At 35.7% G+C, this 17399-nt stretch overlaps 2 protein-coding genes across 2 annotated transcripts; both read left to right on the top strand.

Annotated features, from left to right (window-relative positions):
* Positions 1–4940: 4940 nt before the first annotated feature.
* On the top strand, positions 4941–12841 carry dlx4a (distal-less homeobox 4a). Its single transcript, XM_084384903.1, has 3 exons — positions 4941–5444; positions 6385–6578; positions 12303–12841. Exons 1-3 carry the CDS (start codon positions 5141–5143, stop codon positions 12555–12557), a joined length of 753 nt encoding a protein of 250 aa, XP_084241029.1. The 5' UTR covers positions 4941–5140; the 3' UTR covers positions 12558–12841.
* A 337-nt stretch (positions 12842–13178) lies between these two features.
* dusp3b (dual specificity phosphatase 3b) lies at positions 13179–17306 on the top strand. The gene is made up of 3 exons (XM_084402034.1): positions 13179–13556; positions 13869–14092; positions 15775–17306. Exons 1-3 carry the CDS (start codon positions 13435–13437, stop codon positions 15978–15980), a joined length of 552 nt encoding a protein of 183 aa, XP_084258160.1. The 5' UTR covers positions 13179–13434; the 3' UTR covers positions 15981–17306.
* The last annotated feature ends 93 nt before the right edge of the window (positions 17307–17399 follow it).

Genomic DNA, 17399 nt, shown 5'->3' with positions numbered 1-17399 from the left:
TATGAAACTGATGGATGGAACGTCAGAATTGATGGATGGATGGAACGATGAAAGATTCGATGGATGAATGGAACGATGGAACAACTGGATGAATGGATATTGGAACTGATGGATGGGTGGAACGTCAGAATGGATGGATGGATGACTGGATGGATGGAACAGATGGATGGTATGGATGGATGGAACGTCAGAATGGATGGACGACTGGATGGATGGATGCGTATGGTCATCACTATCCCTAAAGTTGTTACATCAGAACATTTCCCCAAATGCTGTGCCCAGCACATGCAGCCTTGCTTTGCCACATTTACCAACACTTCCCTCTTATCTTTTCGTATGCTGCCGCAAGCTTGGGTAGACCTGCCAGAGCTTGCTCCCAGATGGCAGATCACGGAGAGGTAGAGAGAAGACAGAAATAGAATGAACAGTGTAAGGTAGAGAAAACTTCGGCAATGTTCAAAGGCGAAATAAGTTCACAACAACACCTTTGATGTTACTGGCAGCCGCCAGACAGAAGGAGACAATCTGTCTCTCTGGTGTACCGCCCAACTTGAGCAGTGCCTTAACCCACTCAAAACCCTGCAGCAAGTTTAAAACACATTCACAGACTGAAACATGCTCATCAAGCACTTAAATTACACTGACAGGCAAAGGCACCTGAGACACTGGTGAGGTGCAGGATCAGGAGGTCAATCTTAAATGCCGATATCTCTTATATTCACTTTCATCACACAGACAAAAGACTGAATATCTGGACTATTGTTCAAATTAATTGCCATTTACAGGGAAAGTTAGGCCACTCATTCATTCCAGAAAAAGTTTAATTGTGCTGGTCATTCAAGTCTGTTGCGTATTGTGGTCAAAGATTATTGTTTCAGAGGTTGAATTTAACTATTAGACTTGTTATTAGACATCATGTTTAGGGACAAAAAACCCTTCAGAGTCATTTGGTCATACACAGTGCAACAGAAACTGATTTTTAAGTAAGTTCACATGACAATCGCATGATAAACTCAGTCATCAAACGATCTTTGGACATGCATTGGAATAATCTGTTAGCACTGAAAGTTTCCAATCATGCAGAGAAAGGATCAGTAACATCAGACTTCAACATCTTTTTCACTGCGGACAATAGGAGAAAATTTGTACTTTAAAAAAAAAATCCAAATTGTTAAGACAAAACAAAAACAAGATTAACATTCCAAAATGATGTATTTCATAGCGATGATCATTTTTCTAGATTTCTGTTATGATAACACATTTCAAAAGACATCACATTCAATATTCTCTATTTATCTGAGCAATTATTTATATGTAACTCAGAAGCTGTTTGGGTTGCTAAATTTGCAACTTGTAATAATGGCCTACCTTAAAACTATATACAAGTGAACCATTTTTTACATTTTTTTTTTTACTTTCTTAAAGAGCTCATGCTGAAAACTTAAAAACCCACTCCAAAATTAAGCCACTAAACTTTGCTCCAGATATGCTTGCATAAAACTGTTTGTGTCGTTAATAAATACTTTGCTGTATTCACATGCAGACTGCATTAGAAAATATTGTTTACAAAGCAAATTGATTAGATGTAAGATCTTATTTTTTTATCACTAATCAAAAACTCTAATTCTTACATTCCACACTCTTCACAATTTAACTCTTTAAACAGTATATAACATTTAACAAACATTTTCACTTAAAATTTCTCTTGCTAAAATGAATAATATTATTTAGCCAAAGAATGGTTCAGCCTAATAATTATATCTGATAATAATTACATCTGAGTTAAAAGGTGCCGGATTGTTTCATATTTATGTGAATATCATCATTTCGAATTGAAATAGTTCACGAGAACATCCTGTATAGTCTTGAAAACAAAAAAAGTTATGATTGCATATCTCTAGTACCTTGTTAAAACGAGTAGCCTACGCCTAAATATTTGACAGAAATAGCCTACAAATATGACATATGAGGACGTGTCGTGCATTATAATTATAGAGAAGATAATTTTAGATTTGTGAGTTGCCAGCATTCAAATCTTTATAAAAATCATGCAATTAACTTCCCTTTTTATGGATCTTTAGGATGGCGAAAAAGTGCCAAGTAGCATTTAGTCAGTTGGTACGCGGATAAGCATGCGCATTTTAATGAGTCTCTTCATTGTCTATGTTCATTTTATCTTCTGCGACAAAAATTAGAACAAAAGCCAAATAGAATTTTGGTTCAAAGTTTTAAATAGTTTGGACACCTCTAGTAATGGGTCAAGCGAAATATTTGTTAGCGGTAGCGGTTTATGTTTAAATTCCATTTATGGTTCGCGTTCAGAGACATATATGGAGGGTTATTCATTTGTATCAGGCTACTGAACAGGACACTTATCTTCTCAAGAAATAATGATAGAAATAACTTAGCAAGGTAGGAGGATTACATGATAACGATTACATTCATCTTTAACTGACAGTGTCAATAAAAGATTGCAACTGTGAACGGACTTTTAGGGACTTCTGAATTGGATGTAGCCTATATCAACACTTCTTGGTGGTTTAGGATCTGTTTATACAAGAAATCATTAGACTAACTGATGGACAACTTATACACACCTTAGATAATTACAACGAACTTCAAAGAGCTTGAATTGCCTGCCAATTTAACAAATTATCTCATTGATCTAACATATTTGAAAGCAAACTATGTTCCAAAAATAGGCTAAACTTCTCCTGAACAATTAGCCTACTGTGTATATCGATTACTGGCCCATATTTCTTCCTCATCCACTATAGAGTTTGCCTATTTACATCAGGAGAACATTTGTCAGCACTGGTCTTCAGCTTAAGTCAGTGAAACACGTGCCATAACATTATCACCTGCCCTCAAATCATAGGTGACATAAACACAATACACAGTATCTTGGCAACAGAGTGCAGAAATATACATACACACCAGAAGAGAGACACACACAGTGACGACGCCAGCTAGTCTGGCCTAGGACAAGAAGTATTGTTATTAACCTCTTTTCTCCCAGTGTGAATGAAAACCAAAGCGAGGGCATATCCTTGTGTTATGACTTCAGGGGCTTGCTTTGTTCCCCTCTATCATGTACACATAATTACAGACTGATGGAGTAGCTACACTTCTCTTTCTTTCTCTGTGTATCTCGTGGTATCCTCTCTTTCTCTTATTGTGGCCTTATCTCGTCAAACTCTCTCTGCTTTTACATCTCTCTCTCCCTTCTCTCCTTTTTTGTCACATTTGTTAAAGCAATGCTTCCTCAATCATTTTTTAAAGTCATTTTTAAGTCATTTCAACCTAAATTACATTAAACTGACTACAAATCAGTTGAATCTTGTACAACTTATTAAAAAAAAGTAGAAACATTTAGTTAAAGCCATGTAAAAACATATGTTGTCATATTTACAGTGTAGTGTTGTAAATAATACATCCTGAAAAAAAATCATTAACATCCAATGCATTGGAGTTTATCTCTATTTGTTTCCTCGAGTTTGGCCAAGGTGTTTCAGCATTGTAAGTACTGTCTGGATCGGCAGGCATCAAGGCTGGGCGTGTCGTGACGGTTGGATGTACCTGTGTGTTGAGGAATGTTGGCACAAGATAAAAGCATCTATAATTTGTATAATTGTCTCCTCACGTCACTATTTTGGTTTAATAACGCGTGCCCTTCAACCAAAACATGTAAAAACATTGTGCATCAATAGCGGCTCTATTCAACTTTTCTCTTCTCAACAACGATAAAAATGAGTTTCAACGGAAATCAAACGTGGTGGATTAATTAGCAGTGGGATGCTGCAATCACTTTGTCTTGTCTATCAAACTTCCTTTTCAAATAATAATTTGTTTGAAAGCTGTTAAGCTGTGTGGCTTTGTTTGAAAGCTGTTGAGTTCTGTGGCTAAAATAACAGAATCGGAGACACTTCTGTCTAAACTACAATGTTAACGCGAGTAATTTAACGAAAAATAGCATAGGCTACTAAATTATGGGAAAATATTTTAAAAGACAGTATAGGCTAGTTGTAATTTTATTGTAAAATATTTGTATAAACTATATTATAAAAATTCATAGGCCTACTGTTTGGATTGGATAGGCTATATATAAATGTTGAATCAGGTCTATAATTTACAGATAATTGAAAATTATTGTTAAAATTATGTTCAAGTAAAAAAAAAAAAAAAAAAAGTAGGCCATAGGCCTTGTCAGATACGTTTTATAAGTAAAATCGCATTTTTATTTTTATTCTGTTAGGCTACTTATGCACAAAATAATGTTTATTTTTGTAAATTGTGTTTTTAAGTTTATGATTATTGCATTGTTTTAGCTATAATGTGTTACCCTGATGGTGTTTGTTATAGGCTAATGATCACATATTTTTATATAGCCTAGTTTTGATTTAATCTTCTTGGCGGCTTTGCATATGAAAACAGACTTTATTTCAGATGGGTTATTAGCTATATTAAGATTATATTAAATGACATAGTCCTGTGACTGTACAGTCCCCAAATGATAACCTACTTCTTTCTCTTTCTTTAACAACGATATTTATGGAAACCGCAGTTGTCAGGTATTAGCCTACCACAGGCTTACATTTAAGTTGACATTTTTGACCGTAGGCTATACATAACAAACGGACCTGTTAATTTTTATTTGTCAACCTTTATGAATCGTTACCGACATGGTCTGAGTTCAGAGTTTATATTTTTGAGAATAGCTTCCAAATTGTCTATTTTCTTTTTATTTCTTTCACACTAAACACAATGGTAGCCTATTAGTCCAACGAAGCAAACGTTTGATTTTTAAATCTTGGGAACTTTTAAAACGTGGGAATTGCGATGTTCCGTATACATGTTACACTACTGACGTCACCGCCTCTAAGAAATGACGCGGGCGGCGCATGCAGCCAATAAGAGAGCGCGTTCTCACTGCTGGAATTAACTTCAGTATGTGATGGGACTGTTGAGATGAACTTCACAGACTTCATACACTGCCAAAACGAAAGCAAACTCATGCGCCTCGCGATTTCACGGACATGGATCTCTATAATGGACTTCTTTAAGGGATGGAAATCACATAACTCTTCTAAATAGATGTTACTTTTATGATGCACCGGTCTAATGGACATAACTCTAAAAAATGACTATGACTTCACTGTCTGAAAGTTTAGTAGCTTCAGACCCTTCAAAATCGGCATTTCTGGAGTTCAGTCACGGTTACCAGTCTCACCAGCAGCATTCACCCGGTGTGTCTCACGCGCACTATCCGGTGCACGGTTTGCATCAAAGCGCACATTCGCAGTACGATGCGGCCTTCTCCTCTGGCGCTGTTTCATACGGCCGTCCGCTCACTTACCACTATCCCAGCGCCCATCACCACCCCGGAGCTTACCTACCCTATCAACACAACAGCGCAGTCGCTCATTCAAGAGTGGAGGATGCAGGTAAAGTGTGCTTTCCTTCACCCACAAAATTCGATTAAAAACGTGTTGCTAGATTCCGTTCTACGCTTTGAGAAAATGTGTTATTCCTTATTAACTGAATAATAATAATCCTGATTTCTGAAGATAGAAACGCACGATTTAGGCTTGATATTGCTCATTTAAATTTGTGTTTAGCCTAATTTAATTACCTAACCTATAACGCAATACTAATCAATAATTGTTTAAATTATAAAACAATTTTTCAATTTGCAACAATCCATAGTATTAAACAATCCTGGAGAAATAGAAGTGCTTATTAAAGCTCAGTGTAGACAGAAGAGAGAAAATACACGATAAAAATCATAATAGCCTACTTTGTTTGTTAGGCTACATTTGAACGGATTTAAAAGTGAGCATATTTGCTTTTGTTTTTCCCAACTCTAAATAGGCTACATTATTGTATTATGCTATTACTTTATGGCTGCTGTAGGCTACGCAATATGGATTAATATATTGTAATGACCTCAGTTAACAAATCAAATGTCGGAGCCCACACACACACACACACAGTCAAAACGGATTGCAAAATAAAAATAGAAATAGCCTAAGATAAAAATGATTGAAAAAATGCTTTTTCAATAACGTGACATTTGACTATAAAGTTTCAAATTATTCAAAATACGCGTGAATTTTCACTGACATTTCAGAACTAGATTTCAGCAAGAGAAAATGACAATTAAACGCTAACGAAATTGTCGGTTGACAAAATTGTCTTGTATTGCGGTTTTCTTCTGACAGAATAGCCTACACTTTTGAGAAATTATTTTAAAATGTTGTTTTAATTTTTAACAGTTATTTCTACTTCTGATATTATTACTATTATTATTATCATTCGCCTATAAATATTATTATTAGCCTATTATTAGGCTATATAATGTCATATTTCATTTTCTCAATCAAGATTCCGAGAAGCAAAGTTCCATTGAAAGTGGAGAAATACGGCTGAACGGAAAGGGGAAAAAGATTCGCAAACCGCGCACGATCTACTCGAGCTTACAGCTGCAGGCGCTCAACCAGCGCTTCCAACAGACCCAGTACCTCGCGCTGCCTGAACGCGCAGATCTGGCGGCCAAACTGGGTCTGACACAAACACAGGTATGTAAGGCCTACTATGACAACACTGAGTTAAAGAAGGAAAATAGCTCTATCTTTACGTCGTGTGTGTCTGCATGCTTCTCAAAAGACAGTTGCTTTATGATAAAATGAATGGTCTTTATTATTATTTTTCTAAATACCATAAGGTTGAAATAGTCTCTATAAGAACAATACAAGCAATGTGAAGTCTCCAAAAGCTTATGTAAACCAGAAAGCAGAACGTTGGAGCGTAAAGTGCATTTCATCTTTGCGCCACGTTTCCAATAGCCTACATCGTTATGAGTGTTGGTAAATTATCGAAACCATCGAATCACTTATCTGAGACAAAGGAACGAAATAATAAATCGGAAAAAACGACATTAATTGAAGGCCTTTCATCCATTGTTATTGAAATGCTAATTTAATCTATAAGTGTTGGTAAAAATAGCATTAAAACGATAATCTGCGAGCTATGTATGCAACGGAATTTATATGAGGCAATATCATAAACAACTTCGAGGTATGATTTGCCTTGCAAAAAAGAATTAGGCCGCAATATATGAATTTCAAGTTCATTTTATGAAGTAGGCTATACTTAATGTTTAAGTATATTTTTTAAGAATACTTTTATGTAGTAAGTATACTAATATCAATGTAGGCTACTAGAAGTAAACTTGTTAGTGTACTATTTCAATACTGCTTGGGACTAAATTGGCCCAACTTTTAGTATATAAAAAACTATGTTTAAGTGTAGCCTAACTTGTGAACTGCATCTGTAGGCTACTACACCTGAACTTAGTATACTTGTAGTTCACTATTTAATACTTGTAGTAGTCTACAAAAGTAGGCTACACCTTGAAGTAGCCTACACTCTCAGTAAACTAGTTTTATAGTTTTATACTGCAAGTAGCCTACTTGTAAGTTTTCTTTAAGTGAATATAACACCATACTTAGTTTAGCTTATTATTTATATATTATTTTTGCATTTTAAGTAGGCTATATGTTCCTATATTTAGGTAGCCTATTCATTTTTTTAGGCCTACTTGAAATACACCTTTAACTGTAGAAACTTGAACTCTTTCCATTAAAAAAAAAACACATTTATTATAGCTTTTTGCATTCATTTATCAACAATTGAGTGTGGGTAAAAAAAAAGAAGAAGAAGAAGAAGAAGAAGCAATATTTTTAACAAAAAGCTGAGAAATCGATTTTTGTGCGTGTGTGTGTGTGTGTGTGTGTGTGTGTGTGTGTGTGTGTGTGTGTGTGTGTCAAAGACTACGTCCGGATGGGTTTCAGAACGATGATCAAAACACAGATGGAGTAGCCTACATTGAGTCCATCAACACCCCCAAAGCTTCACAGTTGTTAACCATTCCTCGGGCGGCATTTCATAACGTTAGGCAGTTTTGATTTATGCAATTAAATGTTTGATGATCGCGCTGTTTTTTTATTTGTGTAAGCAATCTTCTAAAGCCTGCGTCCCAATGTGCATACTATCCATCCTAAATAGTATGTGACATTAGTAATTGTCAATACTATTTAGGGCAGATGGGTGGATAGTATGCACATTGGGATGCAGGGAATCGCTTGTTTCTGCTTGTTCTTCTTCACCTGTGTGTTTGATGAGATCCGTAATAGCGCCGCCTACCGTATAACAGTGAAAACATGGCGGGAAAGGGTAAAGTAGATTTGAAGTAAATTCCTATTTACACTACACTATTAGGAACAAATCTGTTTTCTTCATAAATTAATATTTTCAAACAATGAAAGTTTATAAGACAGTATGAAAAACTTTGTGGAAAAAATAATTAAATAGGCTACTACAAGCCAACTACAAGCCAAGAATAGGCCTCTTAAAATACTGAATTATACTTTTAAGTATATCTTGATCAAAAGATTGAGTACATGTATAGTCCAAATACTTAGACCTTCAAGTATACTTTTATTTCTGAGAAGTACATAAGAAGTAGACGGAAAGTAGCCTACTTTCTAAGTTTAAAAGAAGTATACTAATAGCACACTTGAATAAACGTATTTTTCGTAAAGGATAGGCTATTCTTAATAATATATCTTGCCTATACGAACTTGCAAAATTTCACTCCTAATTTCACAATCGAACAAGAAAAAAAAAGTGAAACCGAGTCCCTTCCTCCTTTAGTGACAGGTTCTAATCTGCTCCATTAGTCAAAAGCATATGTTATTGCATATGTCTATGATAATCTATGAATGCATGGGATATAGTTCACTGCAGTGCGGAAATGAGCATGGCTGTGTAATCCTGTTCTGTGTAGCTCTGTTCTTTTTCTAACCAAAGGAGCACAACTCTTTTTATATTAACAGGGAGTTTGCATGAATATGTCTTCAAGTTAAAAAAATGTGTCCAGATTTACATTAAGTATAATTAAATATCCAGCTGTCATTTATTTGATTAATAGTAGGCCTATACTTACAGTTCCCTACCAACTAGGGTTTGGCACACACATTTGACAGTAGCTTCATATGTATATATATATATATATATTTCTATGTATGCTCTTCTCTTTGAGCATCGATATTTCTGAAATCCTGTCTTACTAAAGTTGTAATTATTTATTGTATTATATTTAGCAGCATTTAATAACTTTCATTGCCTGGTTCATAATAATAATTTTTATTGTGTCAACCTGTGTGAAAACTGATTTATTGAAGGGAACCATCAAAACATCTCCAGGGATTAAGTTCAAATGGGCAGCGACATAATTGACAAAAATGTCAATCATAATATGAAATATCTAACTTACAGATGTCTCTTACAAATATATCTAATTGAAAAGTCTGGTAAACAGCATGTCAGGACACTCATTACCCCCATTCAATTTTACCCCTTTTACTCGATGGACCAGTTCACCTGACTTCACCCTATTCAGTAACTGTAATGAAAGCTTCGAAAAATCCACCCACACATGAAGCCTAACTTTGAAACAATGCCTAACTAACAATATACAAAGCACATTTTAGTAAAATTGTGCTTCTTCAACTACGGGCACTTTTATATGATTTGTATTAAAAATACAAGTCACCTCTTAAAAACCAAATGTCAGCTTTTTTTTCTCCCTTTTTGTTATATAAATGTCCAATTAAAACAGTCTTAAAAGCTTTTTTTTTAAACCATGATCCTAGTTAATTAGCTACTTTTCAAGTTTTATGAAGAATTGAATATAGTTTGTAATATATAAAATTGAATATAGATTGAAAGTCTGGGTTTGGAAATGCTGTAAAACACTTCCAATATAAAAATATGTATTATAATACTAATATGATCATGTAAACAAAGAGTGAAAGTGAAGCAAAAACTGTTACAATATTTATGCTCTGGAAATAATTGACACATTTTTATCATCATTTTCCCCACTAGAAACAATTTTGTTTCAAATAAATATTTATCAAATTAAAATCTACTTGGTTAGCATGGATATTAAAAAAGTGTCGGTGAAAACACGCTTGAGATTAAATAAAGGTGAATAGTTTTTACAATCAAGCTTTTATTTTGTTAAACTGCTTAAAATGACGCTTCCACCATAATGCTATTAAACACAATACATGATTTGAGATGTGAGGAAACCGACACTGTGGTGGGATTGTTCATGTCGTTTCAGAAAACGAACAGGTTAACATTTCCAATTAAATGATCAGCTTTTCTGCCTGAATAATTTGAATACACTATTGATTCATTACAATCACAACCTAATCTTGAAGATAACCAGGAGCATACATTTTGTAATTCAGGCAGGTAATGCATAAAGCTAACTCTCTGATTTCATGAACAGAGATATGTTCTCAAATTATCTTAATCATTTGTGCTGGTTAAATGCATTGATCTTCCTTTAATATATTGTGAGTTATGACAACATATGTTTTTACACTGCTTTAGCTCATCAAAATAAGTTTTTTATAAGTTGAAAAGATTCAACCATTATAATGTCATTTAAGTTGAAATGACTTAAACAGCCAAGTTGATTGTACTAAAATTTTAAAGCAGCAACTTTTTTTAGTGTAATAGCTCTTTTTTTTTTTCTTTTTTATTGAATTGTATATATTCATTTTACTCTGTATTAACATCATAACAGCCATAAACGATTTCTCAGTGATTATTCTCAGTCCATAACCAAGGTATGCCCTTTATCCCTCATAATAATATAAAAACACATGTAATAAATTCTGACACACTGAAGTGAACTATTAATCCTAAATCTTAAACTTATATGAGCATTATTAATTAAAAATCAAATTGTTTTGTGTTAAGCATATATTTATCCTCCAATACAATTATTTTGTGTCGGTTTGTAAATGAATCACATATTTCATTGGTTAGTGTTATCGCTTTCTCCTAGACATTTAAAGATGATTATCTGTTCAGCAGAACAGACCCACATATCACATAACTTGAAGATGTGTGCTTATGTGGTGTGTGGCAGTTTGTGGTGCCAGACTTTTTATTAGCAATAGACTCTGTCATCGCTGCAGTTTAAGACTGTTGAATGCTGCCGCTGGCACTTGTTCCTGCCTTTTAGCGGCGGCTCATTTCATCTATTTTCTGATGATAATAATAATACATGCAGATATGATTTTAGTGATAAAAATAAAGGCATCACCACATTATAGAGGTGTTCAAAATGCGGTGAGAGGAACATCACATAAAAGTCTAAATTAAAATAATTATTTTGGGTGTCAGTGTACATGAGAAAACTGTTAAAAGGGTAATTGGAGTTTAATCCATCTTAAAAGTCTCTTGGAAAACATCACTTCAATTATGTCTTATTATAGAAGGTTTTAAAGCTCTGTGGGTGTCACTGTTAAAATTCATTGTAAATTAGCATGAATTTTCCACATTATGGTTATATAATTAAGAAAGTAAAAACCCTGAGTTTAATATCAAGACTTGTTTTTATCATATATTCTTGAAAAGGCATGCACAAGTTTGTGCCGGAGAGTTCTGGGTAAAATGTTGGACTGATCACAAATAACAGTAATGTTTGGAGTTTTACTGCATCCAAAGAGCTTTTTTCCCCCTCTCACTTGCAGCAAGCTGAAGGCGTGCTGGTGTTGGCAGAAGTTGTACCACAAAAATGCATGCTGAATCAAAGCTTTTCTGAAAGCAATTCTGAAATCAGTGTCAGTAGAACTCAGTAAAAAAAAAATGAAGCGCTGCTACCCTGAGGTTGATGTTGTAAAAGTTAATCATACAAAGTAGGCTACACCTCAAAATCTTAGTCATTTGAACTGAAAACATAAAAATCTGTTAATTGAAGTTAATTTACCTCTAATACAAAAAATATATATATACATCATGTAAAGGACAACATGTAATTTTACTGTAAAGCAAATTTACTGTTGTTTAAAAAGTATGAATTACAACAATTTACAGTGAAAATCTGTATTTAACGAGAAAACATATGTACCTTTACACTAAAATGTGGTTTAAAATGAAACTTTCATAGTACTTTACTTTTATAAATAAGATACTTCATAATTAACAGTGAAAAAAGTTCTCGGAAGTCACGGTTAAAAAAATAAACTGTTATGAACTATACGATCCCATAATGTCTGAAACGTCAAACATACACATATTCTCCCCGAAAAGTGCTTATTGTTCTCCATTTATTTTGATAATTCCTTCCAATCCTGCTCGACCTATGTGTTATGAATAATAAAAATGAGGTAAACAGAGTAAAGTACACATTCTAATCCAAATGCAAAATGTTGCAGGTAAAGATATGGTTCCAGAACAAGCGTTCCAAGTTCAAAAAGATAATGAAACACGGCTCAAGCGGACCGGAAGGAGAACACCTTCAAGCGGCTTCTGCCTCCGGACCGCCGTGTTCACCAGGAATGCCGCCCTTGTGGGATGTTTCCATGTCAACCAAAGGTGCCCCCATCCACTCTGGAGGATATATGAACTCTTTTGGACACTGGTACCCTGGTCATCATCAAGACCCAATGGCCAGAACTCAGATGATGTGATGGGGGTTTAGGACAACTACAGAGCATCCAGATCCCCTCTACTGATTCTACCAGTTCACTCAGTTTCAGACCACGACAACACTCTTTAGCACTGTTTACTTACAGCCAAAAGTCCTCCCCAGTTTTTTTTTTCATCATGAAGATTTACATTGCTGACCCCCTTTTTTTTTTTTGCTTGCAGGTTTTTGTGGTGGATTTTTCTAAAGACTGAATAGACAGCCTAACCTAAACTTGGATTTTGTAAACTCTTGTAAATTTGAATAAAATGCCATTGTCTGACTGCCTTGAATGTCTATCCTATATTTCAAAGCTCGCAACCTCAGTCATTCTTCAGTCTATTTATCAGTTTATTGCATATTATTTTCCCTTTGTTAAAACAGCAGTCTTGAAATGACACGTCTTGACCCTTTCACTAACACTAATGAAATTTAGGAAAATATGTTTATGAGAAGCTTTTTTTCTCCCTACAGTGTGACAAATGAATGCAATATAAATACAAAATATTTAAAAAGATGATAAAGTTGCCACATGACAAATGGACTTCATTTCAAAAGTCCAATAAAATGTAATAGTATAGGTTATATTCTCTTTTCAAGACTGTCTGATGCCACCTAGTGGTTTGAAAACACACCATGATAGCTTTGGGTGTTTGACGAAAGCTAACTCTCTCTAGGCCTAACAAACAGATTCATGCGAAAAGCTTTAGTATTATGTTGAGCTGGAATACTGACCTCTGTATTGAACACATTAGACCATTATTACTCTAGATTAGAAGATGACACATTGAAGATGGAACTGGATTACAGAAAATCACTTCAGCATTGAGGCCTAAGCAACAACATTTTCTACTTGAAAGGCAAATTATTTTCAGCTAAACATGACCGACTATGAAGTGTCTGTTCAACAGCTAAATGATCTGTTGACAGATGAAAACGGAGACTTCTGTATGCCCTCCAATCATTTTAATGAAGTCTACCCCGGGATACTCCTAGGAAATGAGTAAGTCCTCACATAGCCTACAGATATGTAGTGGGTGGATTGTTTTCTTACCATACAGAAACATTGTTCAACAAACATTTACATTTTGCAGTTAAACTGTATGTTTAGCCTTTCCTATCTGATAAGCTAATATTAGAACCTTGATCATGTATCATGTTGCAAATTCACACGGGCAAGACTTTAAATAAACATGGCCTATTTTCCATGTGTGTAGGGCACCCTCTTATGCTCGCACTCTCACACACTCACTGAGAGACTGAAAGAGATCAGTTGAACGGAGGTGGCTGTTATATTACACTTGTATCTCAACAGGTCTGTAGCCACAAATGTAAGACATTTGCATCAGCTGGGAGTGACACACATCCTCAATGCTGCAGAAGGCCAATCGGACATGCATGTGAACACGGATGCAGAGTTCTACGCAGACACAGGGATCACCTATCATGGGATACCAGCCTTTGACACAGACCATTTTGACCTCAGTGTATATTTTGAAGAGGCTTCTAATTTCATTGAAAAAGCTCTGGCAATGAAAGGTGGGAGGGGTCATAGTAAAAACAAGTAGCTACTTTTAAATGTGTATCTTTTTTTCTCATCCCTCATTTAATGGCTTTCGTTCTGCATGTGGTACTTTAAAGCTGCATACTGTAGATCCTATTAATAGTGCATTATCTGCTAATATCCTAAGTCTTCTTGTTTCAGTGACCCACTAATAATAAACTGCTTGCTTGCTCCCTGCTCTCACTGCTAATTTGTGCTTTATCAACATCAACCTTAAAGGGACAGTTTTTTTTTTTCACCCAAAAATGAAAATTATGTCATCATTTACTCACCCTCATGTTGTTCCAAACCTGTAGGAATTTCTTTCTTCTGCTGAACACAAAAGAAGATATTCTGAATAATATGGACACAGTTAATGGACCCCATTGCCTTCCATATGATGAAAAAAATAACAATAAAATAGGCCTATTATGGAAGTCAATTGTGTCAATTTTTGGACAAACTATCCCCTTAACACTGGGATCCAGAAGGATCTTCAGAGCTGTAGGTGCTACACACAGCCAGGAACAGTACAAAGTTTGACATAACTGTTTGGTTTCCAACATTCTCTTCTTTTGTGTTCAGCAGTTCATACAGGTTTGGAACAACTTGAGGGTGATTAAATGATGACACAATTTTCATTTTCATTGAACAATATAGCCTAATATAAGCTAACAATAACAATAGTTAATAAATGGCCCTGTCCCAAATGGCACACTTCATGTGCACTTTCGTTCTTGTGGATTTACAATGGCTGCCGCGTGCGCGTGTCCGTTAAATCCGTGAGACCGTAGTGTGTCCCATTTGTCATTTTTAGATCTCAGAAGGGTGCTCGCGAGCGCCCCCATGTGGTCGATTTGCGCCCTTGATGCGCACTTTTGCCGAGCCCGCGCTGATGCGGGCTCCGCAGCAGACTTCTTCCCGACAGTCAAAGCGGCATTACGTCACGAAAGTGCGGACTCAGAGGAAGACCGCGAGTGCTTAGGGTTCCATTTGGGACAGGGCCAATATCATGCTAGCAAGAGTGCTGTTATCAAGAACATGAGCATGATTGTGAGCAAAAACATTGCTTTTCAACAGTTCAATAAACAATAAGTTAATATTGAGCTACTTGCATTTCAGAGAAAGTTTTGTCAATTTCTGTCCGCCAGTGAAAGTTCCAGAGTAAGCCAAAGCATAATCGCTACACACACAGTAGCCTAGAGGTTTTTACTCCCCAAAAGAAGCAGTGTTTTTGAACGAGTCTTTTGAATTATTCAATAAATGCCACTCGCTTATAAAAATGTCGCCACCTACTGGTAATGTAGCCTTCAGAAACGCGCGGACAAGCGGAGTGATACAAACAGTGAAAAGTCCCAGTGTTTTTTTTACTTTTATGTCAGCATTCTTGAAGTGCTACTTAGTCTAATTCGAGGACCTGTATTCTGAAGATTTGTCTTGTGAGCTGCCTGCTGTTAAAACAGTTGTTTTTTTCATTCAAAATAATTTTCCCATCAAAGTATCATAGTAATTAGCTATTTTACGTTTTGGCAACTTCGATCTCATTAGTAGCCTAAGCCTATGTTTTCTTAAGCCCTTTTAGAAATCTTACCTTTTCCTTCACATTAATATTCGATAGCCTTATACATTAATATTCATACGCAATTAAACCAGTCACAGACTCTAATTTCTTCTGTAGGTAAAGTGTACGTACACTGTCAGAAAGGCTACAGTCGCTCGGCTGCACTAGTCATCGCACACCTGATGCTGCAGCACAGGATGGGTGTTCGAGCGGCTGTGGCCACGGTAAGAGAGAAACGGGAGATCGGACCCAATGATGGATTCCTGCGCCAGCTCTGCCAGCTTAACGATTGTCTGGAAAGCGAAGGAAGACCTGGGCATTAAAATGAATCTGTGTTTTTATCTGTGTTCAATTCTGTTAAGCATTTAGTTTGCCATTTGGAATGATTGTTTTCTGCATTTCTGAAGTGTCTCCTGCCCTCTAGAGGCACTGTTACTCAGAGGAGTTTAGGCAGAAACATAGCCTACTTTAAGTAGCCCATGATAATAATTACAGTTTTCTTCCAAATAACTACATAATCAAACACAAGAGGTCTTCACAACAGACAACAATCATTTATTAAACATTTTTAAAGTGAAAAGTAGCACACATACCTGAGTTACACTGAAACCCCTCCCACATTTTCTGCTTTCATCTGATTGTTGTACATTTTAATATATTGTGATTGTATAGCTGCAAATAGAACTTTTCAGTCTCTTAACATCCATTACAGGTTGGTATGTGACACAGTTTCATAGAAGGAGAATGTGCAATGCTACAAAGGATGATTTAACAGCAATTCTGCTCTCTGGACTAGATGGTGCGCCACTGACTCATAGAGAAGAGGGCATCTCAACAACTTCCTGGATTAGCATGGTTAGTGTAAAGCACATCAATTATGCTCCACAAGCAAGAAAAAGACAAACATGTGTGCAAGCATCATTGTCTTTGTCATTATATTGAGCATTATATATGTTAGAGAGAATGCAGCATTATATATATTGTCATTATATATGGTAGAGAGAATGCAGATAAAAGCATTGTTAAAATACAACAATGCACATAATGTGCACATCACTGATTGAACATAAAAAATGGCCTGTTTCACTGAAACAAAGGCCGGTGAGGTGCCTGTGGTGAGGATGAGGATGGTTTCTTACAGTAAGTGAGGTCCTTTTGTATATTAGACGCTGTTGAATATTGTAGTTTGAGTGAGGTACTGGTGATGGGGGTTAAGCTTTAAAAAAATAAAATAAACATAATCAGATTTGCTGCAGATGTGTCCTTTAATAGCTGGATAAAAATCGTTTTAAAACTAACATTAACATTCACTCCAGCCTGATCACATCATGGCAGCTTGTGTGTTGGCTAAGATACTGGAGGAGTGAGAATTACTGTGTTTAATTTTGACACAAATGTGACAATGATTCTACGCTCAACTCACCCTCCTGTGTCGTTTGCATGTGAGGTATGAAGGTTTGAAATAACAGAAGTCATTGTTCTTTATCGAGTCACTATGAGAATCTTGATATGGGAGACAGCTGGCGTATATACTAATGAAGTGTGTCAAATCAAACACACGAGATGCACAATGGCCGTCCACATTGAGCACTTACAGAACCACAGTACAGTTCAGATCAAATAACATAACAATCCACTCACTGAAAATTCACAGTTCATACTTCCATAAACAGCCTGCAAATGTCCACTCAGCATAAAATACAGCAAGTATTCTGAGTAAAGAATAAGTGTTTTCTCTCTTT

Source organism: Rutilus rutilus, assembly GCF_951802725.1.
Source record: "Rutilus rutilus genome assembly, chromosome: 1".
NCBI lineage: Eukaryota > Metazoa > Chordata > Actinopteri > Cypriniformes > Leuciscidae > Rutilus > Rutilus rutilus.
The sequence above is the reverse complement of the archived record's forward strand: the minus strand, read 5'-3'. Positions and strand labels throughout refer to the sequence as shown.